Source organism: Typha angustifolia, chromosome 13 (genome assembly GCF_048772165.1).
Source record: "Typha angustifolia cultivar Huaian chromosome 13, ASM4877216v1, whole genome shotgun sequence".
NCBI lineage: Eukaryota > Viridiplantae > Streptophyta > Magnoliopsida > Poales > Typhaceae > Typha > Typha angustifolia.
This window is the reverse complement of record NC_133251.1, coordinates 1,630,963-1,648,002: the sequence shown is the minus strand read 5'-3', so window position 1 is coordinate 1,648,002 and position 17,040 is coordinate 1,630,963. Positions and strand designations below refer to the sequence as shown.

Genomic DNA, 17,040 nt, shown 5'->3' with positions numbered 1-17,040 from the left:
TTGCAACGTAGCTTTTGGGAGAGCTTGTTGGGATCATCTTGCATAGGATTTTCTGGATTTTCCTGTAACAACAGTTGCAGTCAAGGTTTAACTTTTAGTATTAGAGTGGAGACCTGAGGCAATGATGAGAGAATTAGAAGTTAGCGAGAGTGCAAATAAAAGACCATTTATAATCTAAGGTGACAAAAGTCACAAAACAGAAGGGGTCCAAATGTCGGCTCCTTTCTTCTTCTTTTTTTCATCTTCCTAACTAAGGAAGCTTAAGCTTCTAAGTATGAGAATAACTAACTATTAAATAAAGATGCAAACCATCTAAAGGTGGAGGAAAAGAATGAAAAGAGAATTGCTTACCTTATCTGCCATGGCTTGATGGTTTCCTCACCTTTGCTTCTTGGAGAGTTGCCAAGATGTTAGGAATGAAAGAAGGACGAAGAGCTCGTTATATTTAAACATGTGGGCTTAATTATACTAATCAAAACTAAGGATTTCAGCTGTTTCTGATAGGCTGAACATGTCCATAATGCCAAGAAACTGATAATTTTAAACTTGGAAGAACTATTGGCTCCGGGCATGTGGTGCAATATATAGTGACATATGACCATAAGCAAGTGGAAGCCACACCGCAACAGAGTCTGAGAGAGCAGTTGATTGGTGGTGTACTAGCTTTGGTAAGGTTGGCAAAAGGACTCAAAAGTACATAGTAATATAATTCTAATAAAGAAGAGAAACTCCTAAAGACTAAAAAAGAAGATTTCTAAAGACTTTGAATTGCTGAAAATATTCTACTATCAATTTAATGAAAAATAACATAGCCAGGAACAGTATAAATCTATAATGACATTGAGCAAAGTTGTCAGCAGCCTCAAGTTTGCAGGAATGAGCTGGCAACTCACATAGAGGGGAAAAGAACTAGGTGACAATTTTTTTTTTGTTGAAAAAAATAGTAGTAGGTGACTAGTGAAATAACCTTCCACATGCAAGGATAACTGTCTATTTTTAAATAGCTGTAATCCACTGATTTATATAAGAAACAACTGTGGTTTAAGTTTGTATCACAAAGTACATGTTTAACTTCAATCCTAGGTCAAAGGAAGCAATTTGTTAGAGGTTCTAAGAATGCCTACGGAGATTTTAATATAGCTACAATAAATTGGAAGACAAGGGGACACATGGTCCTGCAAGAGCACTGTCATAGCAGATAGTAGGCAAATATATCTGATATGATTTTAGAAGTTGATACTATTAATGGAGGTACCTCTAATGCTTGGATTCATGACAATGTGGATCAAGCTTGCAGAGCTCTTTGGCACAGAGAACAAGCTTGTTCTCAGTCTTATGCCCAGAGATCTTTTGATCAGCTTGTTATGTTTAAAACGATGTGTTCGGCCAGCTGTGTTGAGCTCTTGCTGCTTGACTTGAGATGGAGTTCTCAGCTACCTCCATAGACTGTTTAGAAAGTAATCAACTAGTTGTTACAGCTAAAAAAGCAGACAATCAAGGGATGCTGAAACGAAACAGAGAATATTTACAATTTCTAAGTATTAAGAACTGAAAGTACCATAGCTGATCTTCGCTACACTGAGATCTTGAATGAAAAGTTTTTCTGGAGGTGGCTTCAGATCTGCTACTCCTGAGACATTCCAGTTACTGTAATCAGAGTCCCTCACAGATAAGCTTGGGATCACGAAGCCATCAGTGTCTGAAATGGCAGCATGGTCAACAAATATCTCCGAATAAGTAACAAACATAAGTTTTTTACTCGACAAATTAACGGTGTTCTTGGTAAATTGATGCTAGCAAGCAATATTAAGTAATCCATGAATATTAAGCTTCACAGGCACTCAGACTCTATATTGAATGTATACGAATGCAATATCCTCCATCATACAGATAGCCATGGTTTAACAGAAAATATGAAAACGAGAATATCAAAATTCAAACAACTTGGCAAGAATAATGACTCAAACGAACACTAAAGATGTCATCTTGACAAAAATAAAATCATGTCTATATAATTTCAGCGGGTACAAGTTCAACGTACGTGCTTCTTTGAACTCACGGTAGACCTCATCACACAAACTTGTGAATCCTGATAGATTAAATTCACAAGAACAACGCATGCACTGAAATATATAGAGTTGAAGATCGAGCAAGCATTATCTAGTAGAGAACCATACTGTGAACCTAACATCATTGATTACACATTCGTATGCACGTTAATGAGCCTCATTTACAATTGAAGGATGGATTAAAAAAAAAAACACCACCAAACGCTTCCTTATCCGACTACGAGAAAAGTGAACTTTCTTCATATTTCTTCAGCTGAAACTTGATCAGGCATCTCCAAGATTTAACTAATATGCTGATATAAAAGAAAACCTAGATAGGAACCCGCATCAATCTTGAGATATCTAGTTCAATTCATTTCTTGTGCGAAACAAGACCTAAATAAGGAATTCTTGAGCATCCCGATCTCTGACGACTCCCCGAACAAACCACAACTTTCACACACATCTCAAGAACCAAAACTGTGAAACCAGAGCTCGAATCTCGGCACAAAATTTAACTACCTCGACATAACCCAACACCTCCAAGGACAAGATTTGGATACAAGAAAGGAGGTTGTAAAATCTTACCCCACTCGTCGTCCTCTTGCACCTCTGGAGCCGATTGGGTCAGAGATGGATCCATGGAGCGGCCGGAAAGGGAACGAAAGCCCAAATCTCTCCCGAATCCTGAGGAGAACAAGAACGAGAAGCCGGGATCAAAGAAGAAAGCCGGACGATCGAGAAACATACGAAGGTTTCTCTTTTCCAGAGGCGGGAGACGCTAATTCTTGGACTTTAGATTGTATATGACGTAAGCATACGTTATAACGCGAATGAATTGGGTTGGGCTTGGGCTAACATAGGCCCGAGCTCGAATACATAGGTCGGAGCCCAAATAATATCGTTACAAATAGATTATGGCCCGCTGGAAAGCAAAATAAAGATGGAAATATCAAGCTCCATTAATGGACATTCAAATGACACTCTCTCTCTTGGGAAAACTAGAGATTTCCCGAGAAGTGAGATTATTCTTGACAGAGTGAGATTATAACACACACAAACAGAACACAAACAATTCTAGTCTCAAGAGTGAGATTATTCTTTACCCCATGATCACCATGATACTCGTGATATGATGGTCATCATTTATCCTCAAAGATGTACTGAAGACAGGGCAGGCCATAGTAACCTGGTGTCCTGTAACTGGGTATAGGTGGTGGGGCTCGTTGTCCACAAGAACAACTTCCCCATCTCCCATGGCCATGATGCCCTCCACACGACGGTGGCGTATTACAACAACAAAACGTAACGGGTGGCTTCGCCGGCGGCTCACATATCACCTTCACATTGACATCCACCTGCTGTGGCAGCTTCTTCACCTCCTCTGCCGTCTTCTTCGCGTCCTCTGCCGTCCTCTTCGCGTCCTCCGCCGTCCTCTTCGCGTCCTCCGCCGTCCTCTTCGCGTCCTCTGCCGTCTTCTTCGCCTCCGCTGCTTCCTTCTTCGCCTCCGCCGCCGCCTTCTTCCCCTCCTCCGCCACCTTCATTGCGTCCTCTGCCGTCGTCTTCGGCGGCAATCTTGTGATATCTATTATCAACTTCCCGGCCTTGCAACGTAGCTTTTTGGAGAGCTTGTCGGGATCAAAGGGCCCAGAGACGGTCACGGTGTTGTTCTTCTCATCATAGGAGATTCTCGTGATGTACACTTCATCTATAAGTGCAACAAATGATATACGCCAACAATTGTTGACGAGTGTGTATATATAGAGAGAGTGAGAGACATAAAAATTAAAAAGGAGTGGGAATTGTATCACCTTGGATCTTGCACAGAATTTTCTCGATTTTCTTGTAACAACACTTGCAGTCAAGGTCAACTTTTAGTATCAGAGTGGAGACCTGAGACAATGAGTAGATAACAAAGATATAATCTAAGGTGACAAAACAAACGAGACCAAAATTAGTGTTGCATGAGCTCCTTAAGTTTACAAAGTATGAGAAGAACTAACTACTCGCGAAAGCCATACAATCAATCATAAACACGCACCGCAAACCATGTACTGCTGCTAACCTTATCTGCCATGGCTTGGTGGTTTCCGCATCACCTTTGCTTCTTCTTGGAGATCTAGGAGATAAGATGTATGAATAGATACGATCGACCTTAGGATATTTAGTGGTTCGGCACGTCAAGTTTGCAATGAACTGGCAACTCATATATAGGGCAAAAGTAGTAGGCGACGACTTAAAAAGTACAACGTAAGTGACAACTGACGTGACCTTCCGCATGCAACAATCGCTGAGTTGAAAAACCTCTAATTTACGTCAACAAAAAACCTAAAAACGACTATGAAAATTACTAAGTAGGAGGGAGAAATATTTTATAGAATTCAACCTGAAAGTCGCTCAGCGGGAGTAATTTCTTCAGCAGCTTTTAAATTTACATATAAGTTTTTGACCCAAGCAACATCTTATATTTAAGAATAGCTATTCTCGCTTGAATATTTAAGTTTTAAACTTACTTAACGTGTAAAAAATATTTAAATATATTTCTAAAACTCATGATAATTGTCTATTTATTAAATAGCTGTAATTAACTATGGCTTGGTTTAACTATGTATCACAAAGTTCATGTTTTAACTTTAATTCTAGGTCAAAGGAAGCAATTTGTTGGAGGTTCTCACATTATAGACTTATGAAAGTCTAGCCATTGCACCTAGATCGACGGCCATTGTGAAAAGGATGAGAGCTGGTATAAAGAGATACTATTTACTCATTTACTTCCCTAACTTATTATATTGGTTCTTTCTTATGCTTCATTGAGCATAGATTAATTATACCCTAATCATAAAGTAGGTTATCCTAGGCCTATTTTATCTTAAACTGGTGTTTGAATATGAAACCATTTTAGTACTCACTATGCTGGTTTAAAAATAAACATAAACCACGTCAAGTGAAGCTAAAGATTTTTGAATTGTTGAAAATATTCTATCAATTTTATAAAGAAGCTGACATATTTAGAAATTAATATAAATCTCCTAGATTCTATCAATAATGTTGGAACGCTTCAACGTAAAACGCTCATTCATAAGCATGCAGATTTGGAAACATACGATGAAAGTGAAATCTATAACTTTCTCTAGTATATAGTATCTATTTCTAGTTTATCCAATTAATATATAAATATAAATCAAAGAATAATCTTTCTCTTTCTATCTTTTATATCTTTTTCTTTTTCATCTTCCTAGTTAAAGAAGCTTAAGCTTCTAAATTATGAGAATAACTAGTTATTGAAACCCATACAATCAATAAACATGCAAACCATCTAAAGGAGGAGGAAAAGAGTGAAAATAAAGAGAATTGCTCACCTTATCTGCCATGGTTTGATGGTTTCCTCCTCACCTTTGCTTCTAGGAGAGGAGCCAAGCTGTATGAATGAAAGAACCAGGAAGAGAGTGTCGTATTTAAACGTGTGATCTTGCACTAATTAAAACTAATGGTCATAATGCCCAAAACACTGTTTACATTAATCGCATCTGACGCCATATACTTTTGGATAGGACCACAAAATAGAATGCCGAATAGGTGGTGTCCTGCTTTATTTTTGTTCTCACCAACCGCTATAATATAATAGTTATAACATAGAAGAGAACTCCTATAGAAAAAGAAGACTTCTGAAGGCAAAATGAAAAAAGTGGACAAAGAAAAAGAACAACCAGGTGACAAGTGACATGGAAGATAGTTGAAAGATGAGATCTTGGCCAAACTAGTGTTATCAAACTTTATGTTTCCAGCTGTATATGTGTATTTTTAAGTTAATAAAATCGCTGATTGAAATAGTAACTTTTAAATACACGTCACTGATTAGATCATTAGCCGAAAGATATTATTTTCAACAATCCCGCAAATGGTCTAAAAGGGTTGGATTCGATATGTTTTAATTGCTCTTGAATATTATGGTCAATTGCAGATAAGTCAATAAAAGCAAACCGCACCTAATTCCACCATCCGATTGGGATCGCCCACCTCCGAGTCGGATTAAGCTAAACATGGATGGATGACAAGTGACATAACCTTCCACGTTTAAAGTTAGTCTTCTATAGTCATAAAAAATGACCCACATAAATAGAGGTAATCCACTATTATTGTACCAAACTACGCTCCTTAATCATCCAATTACGGAGCTAGAAAAAATAACTAGATCTTCCATACTCCACAGCTAGCTCGAACTTGGTATCAGAAAGTACATGATTAACTTTAATCCTATGTCAAAAGAAGAATTTTGTTAAGAGGTTCAAATATTTATAGAATTATATGAAAGCAAAGCTACCTCTACAGCCTGTTGTTATAAAGTTACTCGTACTCTTTTACTTCCCTAACTTATTAAATGGCTCTTTCTTATGCTTCCTTGAGCATAGTTTATATCCTAAATATAAATCTTACAGATAGTAACTAACCCTTGTGGCCCACCAAAGCATCATGGAGAAGGAAAAATAATGATAACCACTAAGCTCGCCTTAATGGAGATGATTTGAAGGTGAGACTACAAAGCCAAAAGGATGGTTTAGTTGAACCAAAAACCAATGAGAATGACTTTTATCTTAGGTCATTTTTTTAATGAGAATGACTTTATCTTAGGTCATTTTTTAATGTAGGGTGCGCACAAACACTGCAAAGTGCATAAAACTTTTGGATATGTTAAAAGATATAAAAACTAAGAATGGTGATGGGGCAATTTGTATCAAAAACCAATTTCGTTCTCTCTTTTGCACTCCTACTCATTTTGATTTAATTATATAACTTCACCTAAATTTTCTAAAATTTCCAAATTTGCCTTTGCACTATTTTTGAGATCATCTCCTAGTGAACTTTTTTTTGATGTACAAGATTTTTTTCTCTAAAGCTTGGCAAATTTCTTAACGGTTTAAAGATTTTCATATAATTCACTGATTCAATTAACGACTTATATTTGAAAGTTATTTTTAGTCAACGATTTTATAATCCTCTTGCACTCCTTAAATTGAAGATTTTATTTTGTCAATTCATCTCTTATATCCTAATTCAATTTTGTCCAAACTACAACCTCCTTTCTTATCCAAATCTCAACCTCCTTCGTTCGTTCGGGTCTAAATCTCTTCTCCCTTCTTCTTGTGCAAATACCAATCTCTTTTGTATCTCTTCTAACTCAATTTATGCTGAGTTTGTTATCCCTTATTTTCTCTCTTTTTATCTCATTTGTTGAACCTGTATTGCTAAAAAGAGCATCGAATCCTGAGTTGAGTTCTTTATGTCCGCCATCTAATTCATCTTTAGATGATCTTTCAACCCTAAACGCCAGGAGGTGGTGTGGGTAGGGTTTTAGTAGTTTTATGTTTAACAGATCACCTATCTTAGGTAACTCCTACACAAATTAACATAGGGGGGGAAAAAGAAAGAACACCAAGGGCTTCAATTCCAGTGGAGACTTATTGTGATGCCATATAAAGTTAGATAGGGCAACAATAAACAAGTGGAATAGAGGGGGGATGTTTCTTATTCTCACCAAAGGAATTAATTAATTATTACTAATTTGGATAAGAACGCAAAAATGTACATAATAATATAATTATAACATAGAAGAGAGATTCCTACTATATATAGACTTAAAAATACTTAAATATACAGAATTAGACTTTCATTTATATAAAAATTTTAAAAAAATAAACTGCTAAGAAAATTAGAGGAGAAATTTTCATATGCAGCCTTTTAAATCAACTAAAACTTAACAATTTTTAAATTTCTGTATAAATTACTAACTCGATCAACGACTTATTTTATTTTAGTTTTGAAATGAGTTATATCTTTTCCTTTCCATCTTCCTAGTTAAAAGAAGCTTAAGCTTCTAAAGTATGAGAATAAACATGCAAACCATCTAAAGGAGGAGGAAACGAGTGAAAATTAAGAGAATTGCTCACCTTATCTGCCATGGTTTGATGATTCTAATTAAGAAGAGACACTCCTAAAGACTGAAAAAAAGAAGAAGATTTCTAAAGACTTTGAGTTGTTGGAAATATTCTACTATCAATTTTATGAAAAACGACATAGCCAGGAACAGTATAAATCTCCAAGTCAATACCGATAATGAGATTGAGCAAAGTACCTCAAGTTTGCAGGAATGAACTGGCAACTCACATTGAGGGGGAAAAACTAGGTGACATCTTTTATTTTTTATTTTGAAAAAAAAATAGTAGTAGGTGACAAGTGAAATAACCTTCCACATGCAAGGACAAGTGTCTATGTTTAAGTAGCTGTTATCCACTGATTTATATAAGAAACAACTGTGGTTTAAGTTTGTATCACAAAGTGTACATGTTTAACTTCAATCCTAGGCCAAAGGAAGCAATTTGTTTTAGAGGTTCTAAGAATGCCTACAGAGATTTTAATATAGCTACAATAAATTGGAAGACAAGTACACACATGGTCCTGCAAGAGCACTGTCTATAGTCCAATATATCTGATATGATTTTAGTAGGTGATATTATTAAATGCTTGGATTCATGACAATGTGGATCAAGCTTGCAGAGCTCTTTAGCATGGTGGTACTGGTTAGTCTCTGCGAACAAGCTTGCTCTCAAATATTATCAAATCTTATGTTAAAAATGATGCGTTCGGGGAGCTGTGTTGAGTGAGCCCGAATACATTATAAAGTTAGTTGGGGAGACATAGGCCGAAGCCCACTGGCCACTGGAAAGGAACAATAAAGATTGAAATATCAAGCTCCAATGGACATTCAGATGACACACTCTCACTTGGGAAAACTAGAGATATCCCGAGAAGTGAGATTATTCTTTACAGAATGAGATTAGAACACAAAACAGAACACAAACAATTCTAGTCTCAGAGTGAGATTATTCGTTACCCCATGACCACCATGATACTTTACTCATGATGGTCATCACATATCCTCAAAGATGTACTGAAGACAGGGCAGGCCATAGTAACCTGGTGCCCTGTAATTGGGTATAAGTGATGGGGCTCGTTCTACACAAGAACAACTTCCCCATCCCCCATGGCAGTGATGCCCTCCACACGACCGTGGCATATTACAACAACAAAACTTAACGGGTGGATTCGCCAGCGGCTCACATATCATCTTCACATTGACATCCACCTGCCGTGGCAGCTTCTTCGCCTCCTCTGCCGTCTTCTTCGCGTCCTCTGCCGTCCTCTTCGCGACCTCCGCCGTCTTCTTCGCGTCCTCCGCCGTCCTCTTCGCGTCCTCCGCCGTCTTCTTCGCCTCCGCTGCTTCCTTCTTCGCCTCCGCCGCCGCCTTCTTCCCCTCCTCTGCCACCTTCATTGCGTCCTCTGCCGTCGGCTTCGGCGGCAATATTGTGATATCTATTATCAACTTCCCGGCCTTGCAACGTAGCTTTTTGGAGAGCCTGTCGGGATCGAAGGGCCCAGAGACGATCACATTATTGTTCTTGTCATCATACGTGATTCTCGTAATGTTCACTTCATCTAAGTGCAATAAATGATGTAGGCCAAACAATTATTGATGAGTATATACATATATATAGACATTAAATAAAATAAAAAAAGGAGTGGGAATTGTATCACCTTGGATCTTGCATAGAATTTTCTGGATTTTCTTGTAACAACACTTGCAACAAAGGTCAACTTTTAGTATCAGAGTGAAGACCTGAGACAATGAGAAGATAACAAAGAGATAATCTAAGGCGACGAAACAAACGAGACCCAAATTAGTGGTGCATGAGCTCCTTAAGTTTACAAAGTATGAGAAGAACTAACTATTCGCGAAAGCCATACAATCAATCATAAACACGCACCGCAAACCATGTACTGCTCACCTTATCTGCCATGGCTCGGTTGTTTCCTGATCACCTTTGCTTCTTCTCGTAGATCTAGGAGATAAGATGTATGAAGAGATATGATCGACCTTAGGATATTTAGTGGTTCGGCACGTCAAGTTTGCAATGAACTGGCGAATAACATATAGGGGAAAAGAAGTAGGCGATGACCAAGGCGATGACTTAAAAAGGTACCAAGTAAGTGAATCGAAAGTCACTAAACGGAAAGTGACTTCTTATATAAAAATACTCTTTTTTCACACTTAGCAATCAGGCATCTCAGTTAAATATTTTTTAACTCACCTAATCTAACATTTAAATTTTAAAATGTACTAAACATGTAAAAATATATATATTTGGAGGATTAGTTTGTTCAAAAACTCACAAAGTATATGTTTTAAGTAATATTTTTTGGACTAATTACTAGTCCAAAATATCTTTTAATGCCAAAAATGCTAATTACACTTTTAATGGCAATTGGAATGATATTAACAAAGTTACGTCAGATGTTTTATGGATACAAGTTTTTTAATGTTCCAAACTCGAATTTTTTAGATTCTGGACCACCAGAACTATTTCTTTCAATCTGTATCTTTTTACCCGTAATAGGGATTGGTATTTATCCCAATTTTGTTCTCTCATTATCAGTTGATAGGGTACAAGCTATCCTATCCAATTATTATCATAGATAGTTTTTCATTAATGAGATAGAAAGTCTTAACCTTTAATTCTAGGTCAAAGGAAGCAATTTGTTGGAGGTTCTCAGTTCTCACATTATAGACATATGAAAGTCTAGCCATTGCACCTAGATCGACGGCCATCGTGAGAAGGATGATGAATCCGAGGGCTGTTATAAAGTTACTCTTCACTCGTCTACTTTCCTAACTTATTAAAATGGTTCTTTCTTATGCTTCATTGAGCATAGTTTAATTATACCCTAATCATAAACCTTAAAGATAGTTAGAGATCCTTGCGGTCCACCATCACCATCATGGAGCAAGTATAAGTATGACAACCAATAAGTTCGCCGTAATGACGACGATGTGAAGTTGGAATATATATGACATCTAAATGTAGTGAATTTAAGAGATTCCTTATATTAAATGACTAAAGTTACTTTCATAGTAGATTGAGAGAGAATAATTAAAGTAATATTCTTTCGAGAGTAAAATGATAATTAGAATTTGTTAGTAAATATAAAAATAATTGGATAGAAAATAAGAGAAGAGAGAGAGAATTTAGTTTAAGTAGGTTATCCTATACCCATTTTATTTTAAACTGGTGTTTGAATATTAAACCAATTTAGTGCTCACTAAGCTAAACCTAGCACTTCAAGTGAAGCTAAAATTTCTATCAATTGTATAAAGAAGCTGACATCTTTGGAAATAATATAAATCTCCTTGATTCTATGAACAATGTTCGACCGTTTTTATCTTAAATATAAAAGGCTTAGGTCATAAGTGTGCAGATTTGAGAACATATGAGGAAAGTGGAAAGAGAAAATATAATCTAAATTTATAACTTTCTCTAGTATATTAGTATATATTTCTAGTTTATCCAGTTAATATATAAATATAAATCAAAGAATAATCCCTCTCTTTCTATCTTTTATATCTTTTTCTTTTTCATCTTCCTAGTTAAAGAAGCTTAAGCTTCTAAATTATGAGAAGAACTAGTTATTGAAACCCATACAATCAATAAACATGCAAACCATCTAAAGGAGGAGGAAAAGAGTGAAAATAAAGAGAATTGCTCACCTTATCTGCCATGGATTGATGGTTTCGTCACCTTTGCTTCTAGGAGAGGAGCCAAGCAGTATGAATGAAAGAACCAGGAAGAGGGCGTTGTATTTAAAAGTGTGATCTTGCACTAACTAAACCTAAGGGTCATAATGCCAAGACACTGTTTACATAATACTTAGGATAATGCTTTCCCATCGGACGCCATTAAAGTTAAAAATAGGACCATGAGCAAGTGGAATGTGGAATAGCCGAATAGGTGGTGTCCTGTTTGATGTTCTTACTCACCAACTGCTATAATAATTTGATATAGAAAAGATACTCCTATATAGACTTAAAAAAGAAGACTCCTAAAAAGAAGTCTTAGAGTAAAGCGTTTAGTACACATCAATAATTCATATGAACTGACCGAGACGGCGTTGTTGACTGGATCAATTATTCATACAATAATTTAAAAAAACAATGAAAAATATGGGATGAGACATTTTTTATATAAATCACTATTCGAATTAATTAAGACTTAACAATTTATAAACTTTTATGTAAATCACTGACTCGATTAGCAACTTATATATGAAATAAGCAGTTTTATAACTCATCTAATTTTATATTTAAGCTTCAAAATGAATTAGACATAATTAAAAATAAAAATTGATAAACTTCAAATAGTTAGAAACTCACCTAAAGATCTTATTTTCAATAGTCCCACGGAAAGCGCAAAAGGGTTAAGATCTTATTTTTAAGACCTAATTCCACCGACTGCTGGGATCCCCCACCTCCGAGTTAGGTTAAGCTAAACATGGATAGGTGACGACTAACGAGTGACGTAACCTTCCACATAAATAGAGGTAATCCATGGTTTTAAAGAAACTACTATTATTGTACCAAACTATGTTCCTTAACCATCCAATTAACTAGATCTTCCATACTCCACAGCGAGTGTCAAATATTTATAGGCTTTTACATGAAAGCATAGCTACCTCTGGCAGCCTGTTGTTATAAAATTACTCTAACTCTCTTACTTCCCTGACTTATTAACTTGACTCTTTCTTATGCTTCCTTGAGCATAGTTTATATCCTAATTATAAACCTTACATATAGTAACTAACCATTGTGGTCCACCAAAGCGTCATGGAGAAGGAAAAATAATGATAACCACTAAGCTCGCCCTAATGGAGGTGATTTGAAGGTGAGACTATAAGGCCAAAAGGATGGTCTAGTTGAACCAAAAGCCAATGAGAATGATTTTATCTTAGGCCATTTTTTTAATGTAGGGTTGTGTGCACAGTTAACAAACCGTGGATATGTTAAAGATATACAAACACATAATGGTGCTAATTTAGTTCTCTTTTCTGCACCTCTACTCATTTTGTTTTAATTATATAACTTCACCTAATTTATTTTTTTCTATTTCCAACATTGCTTTTGCACTATTTTTGAGATAATTTACTCTAGAAATTAGCAATTTATTTTTTAATATTTAGGTAGGACAATAAACAAGTGGAGCACTCGACGTCCATCGCTCTCACAGGAGGAATTAATTAATTGTTATTAATCTGGATAAGGACGCAAAAAGGTACATAATTATAACGTAGGAGAGAGACTTAAAAAGAAGTCCTAAAGACTTCAAAGAAAACGAAGACTTCTTAGGGAAAATAAAATGGGAGAAAAAGATGACAAGTGACATGGAAGATAATTGAAAGATGAGCTTTTTTTTAAAGCCAAACTAGCCTTTCCAAACCTTTTCTGTTTTAATGCATTTAGTATATTTCAAAACTTAAATATAGAATTAGGTATATTTTTTCACTTCAACAAAATTGCTGATTGATGATTGAGACAGTAATTTTTAAATATAAGTCGTTGATTTAATCAGTAATTTATATAAATTTTTTTTAGAATTACTAAAAAAAATTAGAGGAGAAATTTTTATACGCGGCTTTTTGAATCAATTAAGACTTAACAATCTTTGAATTCCTATATAAATTACTGACTCGTTGAACGATTTATATTTAAAAATTACTATTTTGGTCAATTATTTTGTAGCTCATATAATCTAGTATTTAAGTCTCGAAATAAATTCTCTCTTTTTTTTTCATCTTCCCAATTAAAGCTTAAGCTTCTAAAGTATGAGAATAACTAATTATTGAAACCCATACAATCATAAAGATGCAAACCATCTAAAGGAGGAGGAAAAGAGTGAAAATTAATTGCCAAGGTTTGATCATTTCCTCACCTTTGCTTCTAGAGTGGAGCTAAGCTATATGGATGAAAGAATGAGGAAGTAGGGGTGTCAAAATAAATAAGACGTTTTGGTTCTATTTGAATTCTGAGCCAAGCCCGAGCTTTGTTTTTAGACTCTATTTGAATTTTGAGTCAAGCCTGAGTCAAAGCATGTTTGCTTTCGACTTAATAGGCTTGACTCAAATATACTATATATATTAAATAGTTCTTGGCTCGTTTTAAGACTTGGTAGCGTGGATTTGATTTCAAACTTTGGGCTTTGTCCAATTTGGCTTAGTCTGACTCTGCTTAACTTAAGCTAAGCTAGAGTTGGCTCACTCCAACTCAGCTAGTTTACGCCTCCTACTAGGAAGAGGGCATTGTATTTAACTTAAGCTAAGCTAGAGTTGGCTCACTCCAACTCAGCTAGTTTACGCCTCCTACTAGGAAGAGGGCATTGTATTTAAACGAGTGATCTTGCACTAATTAAACCTAAGGGTCATAATACCTAAGATACAGTTTACATTAAACTTAGGAGAATTATAGGCTCATCGCATTCATCAAAAGTTAGATAGAACCATAAACAAATGGAATAGGTGATGTCCCTTCCAAGGCAAAACAAAAGAGAGAAAAAGAAAAATAACAAGTAGGTAGCAAGTGATATGAAAGATGAGCTTCTTTTGTACTTTTTTTTTAATTCATGTAGTAAACTTTAAAATTTAAATATAAAACTAGTTATGTTTTGTCACTTCAGTTAAATTATTGATCGAGACAACGATTTTTAAATATAAATCATTAATTGAATCGATTATTTATATAGAAATTTATAAGCAAATTATATGAAAATTTCTACACTAAAACTTTAGCAATTTTTCAAAAAAAATTAAACTTTTTATATAAACTGACTCCGTTAGTGATGTATATTTAAAAGCCACCGATTTTCTACCCATCTCCCTTGCTTCTTTCTTTTTCCTCATTTAATGAACCTACATTGCTAAAAGATGGTGTCGAATCCTGGGTTGAGTTCTCTACGTCTGCCGTCTACTTCATCTACAGGTGATGTAAAAAAGGTTTCTAGTAGTTTTACGTTTAACAGATCACGTATCCTAGGTAACTCCTGTACAAATTTTGTTTTGTATATGCACGTTAATAGGGCCTTATTACAATCGGAACATAGGGAAGAAGAAGAAGAAGAAGAGAAAACGAACACCCAAGGCTTCAATTCGTTTCTTCTAGGCTCTATCTAGCAAACAAGAGTAACCCAATCTCTAACGACTCCCCGAGCAAAACCACAAACTTTGACACGCCCATCTAAATAATTGAACTTAGTGCTCAAATCTCTGGAAAATAAATAAATAAATAAATAAAATTCAACCACCTCGACGTAACCCAACACCTCCAAAATAAAAGACTTGGATTTGATAAAGGTTGTAAATCTTAACCCCAGTTGTCGTCCTCTTGCACCTCTTGAGCATATTGGGTCAGTGATGGATCCATAGAGCGTGCGCGAAAGAACATGGAGTCCAACAGCCACGGAAGCCCAAATCTCCTTGAATCCTAAGGAGAACGAGAATGAGAAGTCGGGATCAAGGAAGAAGAAATCGAAATGGAAGCTCCGAGAAAGGTATAAAGGTTTCTCTTTCCTCGACATGATCATCGAGCGGGCTGGGTCGGGTTTGGGCCGGACTTCAGTATTTGTTTAGGGCCCGACCCACCAATCACTTGGGTCGGGCCGGGTTCAAGCCGAGTTTTTCAGGCCAATCGGGCTTAAGTATTTATTCACGGCACAACCCACCAATCACTTGGGCCAGACCGGATTTAGGCCGAGCTAGAATAGTCTAGCTCGTTACTACTCGTCGACTCGTGAGAGATCGGGCTAGCCGGTTGGGCCAGGTCGGCCCGACCACCAATCACTCAGCCCAACCCACATTTTAGCTATTTTTAGAATTTTTCTTACTATTGGTTAATTAAAAAAAAATTATGTTCCTCAATTTAAAAAATAATAATAATAAATTTTAAAATTTTAAAGGTGTGCTTAAAAAAATGTAAAATGGTACCAAATTTCCATTGGTTTTTACTGTAGCAGAACGGGCAGGCCTAGTTGCGGGCCAAACAGGCATCCGGGCTGGGTCAGGTGGGCAAAGGGCTGGCCCGTGCTGCCCATGGGTAGTCGGGCTCGGGCCGAGCTGGGTCTAAACTGGGTCCGGGCCGGGCTTAGCCCAGTCCAAACCGGGCCGGGCACGGGCTGGCTGGGCCGTTTGATCACGTCTACTCTTTTTGAGAGATGGGAGGCTCATTCTTGGGCCTGGATTGGGCCGATCTTAATTAAATCAAACTGAGCCCAAAACGAGCCCAATTATATTATATAATCTTCTAGGGCGTAATCGGCCCAGGCTCAAATAACGACAGCCCAGCGCGCAGAGTGGGTTTGGTATATTACCCCCTGAACTATGATATAATATCCAATTTCAAATTACACTATTATTAAATATTATAGCTGATAATATATATATATATATATATTTGTTGTCACTATATTCTAGAAATAAAAAAGTTATGGGAATGAAGGGGATGCCGTCCAAAACCACATCAATCAATCAATTATCCCGGAATGCATGATCCTGACCACTTTCTGCGTGGCAAAGCTCTCTTCTTTGCTTTTAAAAAATTAAAAATTAAAAAAAAGGGGGGGAAATTCTTCTTCTATGTATATTCCTAATTCCTGGGCCACAGGCTTTGAATGGTTCAATTGGCTTCTCGGATTTATTATACACATCCAATCCAATACTATATATCATTTAACAAGGCACTAATATTTCAGTCATTTTATGATTACCACCCGTGACAGTGACACTCGTTTATAATTAAAATAATAATTAAGCGAGGAAATCAGATTCAATGCCAATCTAAACTGCATTAAGATTCAGATCACAGTTACCAAGATTCTACTCCTCCACCTAGCCTTGGCTGGGCTATAAATCTACATCATCTTTGTTAGATTCTCTGTGACAACTTGGTCACGTAAGGACACAAAACCCCACCCCACCCCCTATCACCTTTAAGTCGCCCTCTCTCCGCCATTCTATTCTCCAAAGCTTTTATTCCACTTCGATATTCCGACGAGTGATGAGGAATAAAAAAGCAAATAAACCGACGCTTATCCCCACAGATGTCGGCCATTAATTTGTTGGC

General features: G+C 36.4%; 2 protein-coding genes and 1 long non-coding RNA gene across 6 annotated transcripts; all 3 read right to left on the bottom strand.

Moving 5' to 3' along the window:
* Window positions 1–1,261: 1,261 nt before the first annotated feature.
* LOC140773601 (uncharacterized) lies at window positions 1,262–2,774 on the bottom strand. The gene is made up of 3 exons (XR_012106497.1): window positions 2,637–2,774; window positions 1,559–1,699; window positions 1,262–1,446 (listed from the first exon to the last, which is right to left on the bottom strand). It is a non-coding gene; the product is annotated as an uncharacterized lncRNA (long non-coding RNA).
* Window positions 2,775–2,986: 212 nt separating this feature from the next.
* On the bottom strand, window positions 2,987–5,558 carry LOC140773600 (uncharacterized). 3 transcript variants are annotated; one of them, XM_073116237.1, is made up of 3 exons: window positions 5,408–5,558; window positions 3,860–3,941; window positions 2,987–3,756 (listed from the first exon to the last, which is right to left on the bottom strand). In XM_073116237.1, exons 1-3 carry the CDS (start codon window positions 5,417–5,419, stop codon window positions 3,191–3,193), a joined length of 660 nt encoding a protein of 219 aa, XP_072972338.1. In that variant the 5' UTR covers window positions 5,420–5,558; the 3' UTR covers window positions 2,987–3,190. The 3 variants fall into 3 exon arrangements, with proteins under 3 accessions (XP_072972338.1, XP_072972339.1, XP_072972337.1); XM_073116238.1 differs by lacking the exon at window positions 5,408–5,558 and adding an exon at window positions 4,114–4,380; XM_073116236.1 differs by lacking the exon at window positions 5,408–5,558 and adding an exon at window positions 4,090–4,140.
* Window positions 5,559–8,763: 3,205 nt separating this feature from the next.
* On the bottom strand, window positions 8,764–11,807 carry LOC140772909 (uncharacterized). 2 transcript variants are annotated; one of them, XM_073115162.1, is made up of 4 exons: window positions 11,647–11,807; window positions 9,890–9,943; window positions 9,639–9,720; window positions 8,764–9,539 (listed from the first exon to the last, which is right to left on the bottom strand). In XM_073115162.1, the coding sequence occupies exons 2-4, from the start codon at window positions 9,899–9,901 to the stop codon at window positions 8,974–8,976; spliced, it is 660 nt and encodes a 219-aa protein (XP_072971263.1). In that variant the 5' UTR covers window positions 9,902–9,943; window positions 11,647–11,807; the 3' UTR covers window positions 8,764–8,973. The 2 variants fall into 2 exon arrangements, with proteins under 2 accessions (XP_072971263.1, XP_072971262.1); XM_073115161.1 differs by lacking the exon at window positions 9,890–9,943 and having other exon boundaries at window positions 11,647–11,805.
* Between the last annotated feature and the right edge of the window lie 5,233 nt (window positions 11,808–17,040).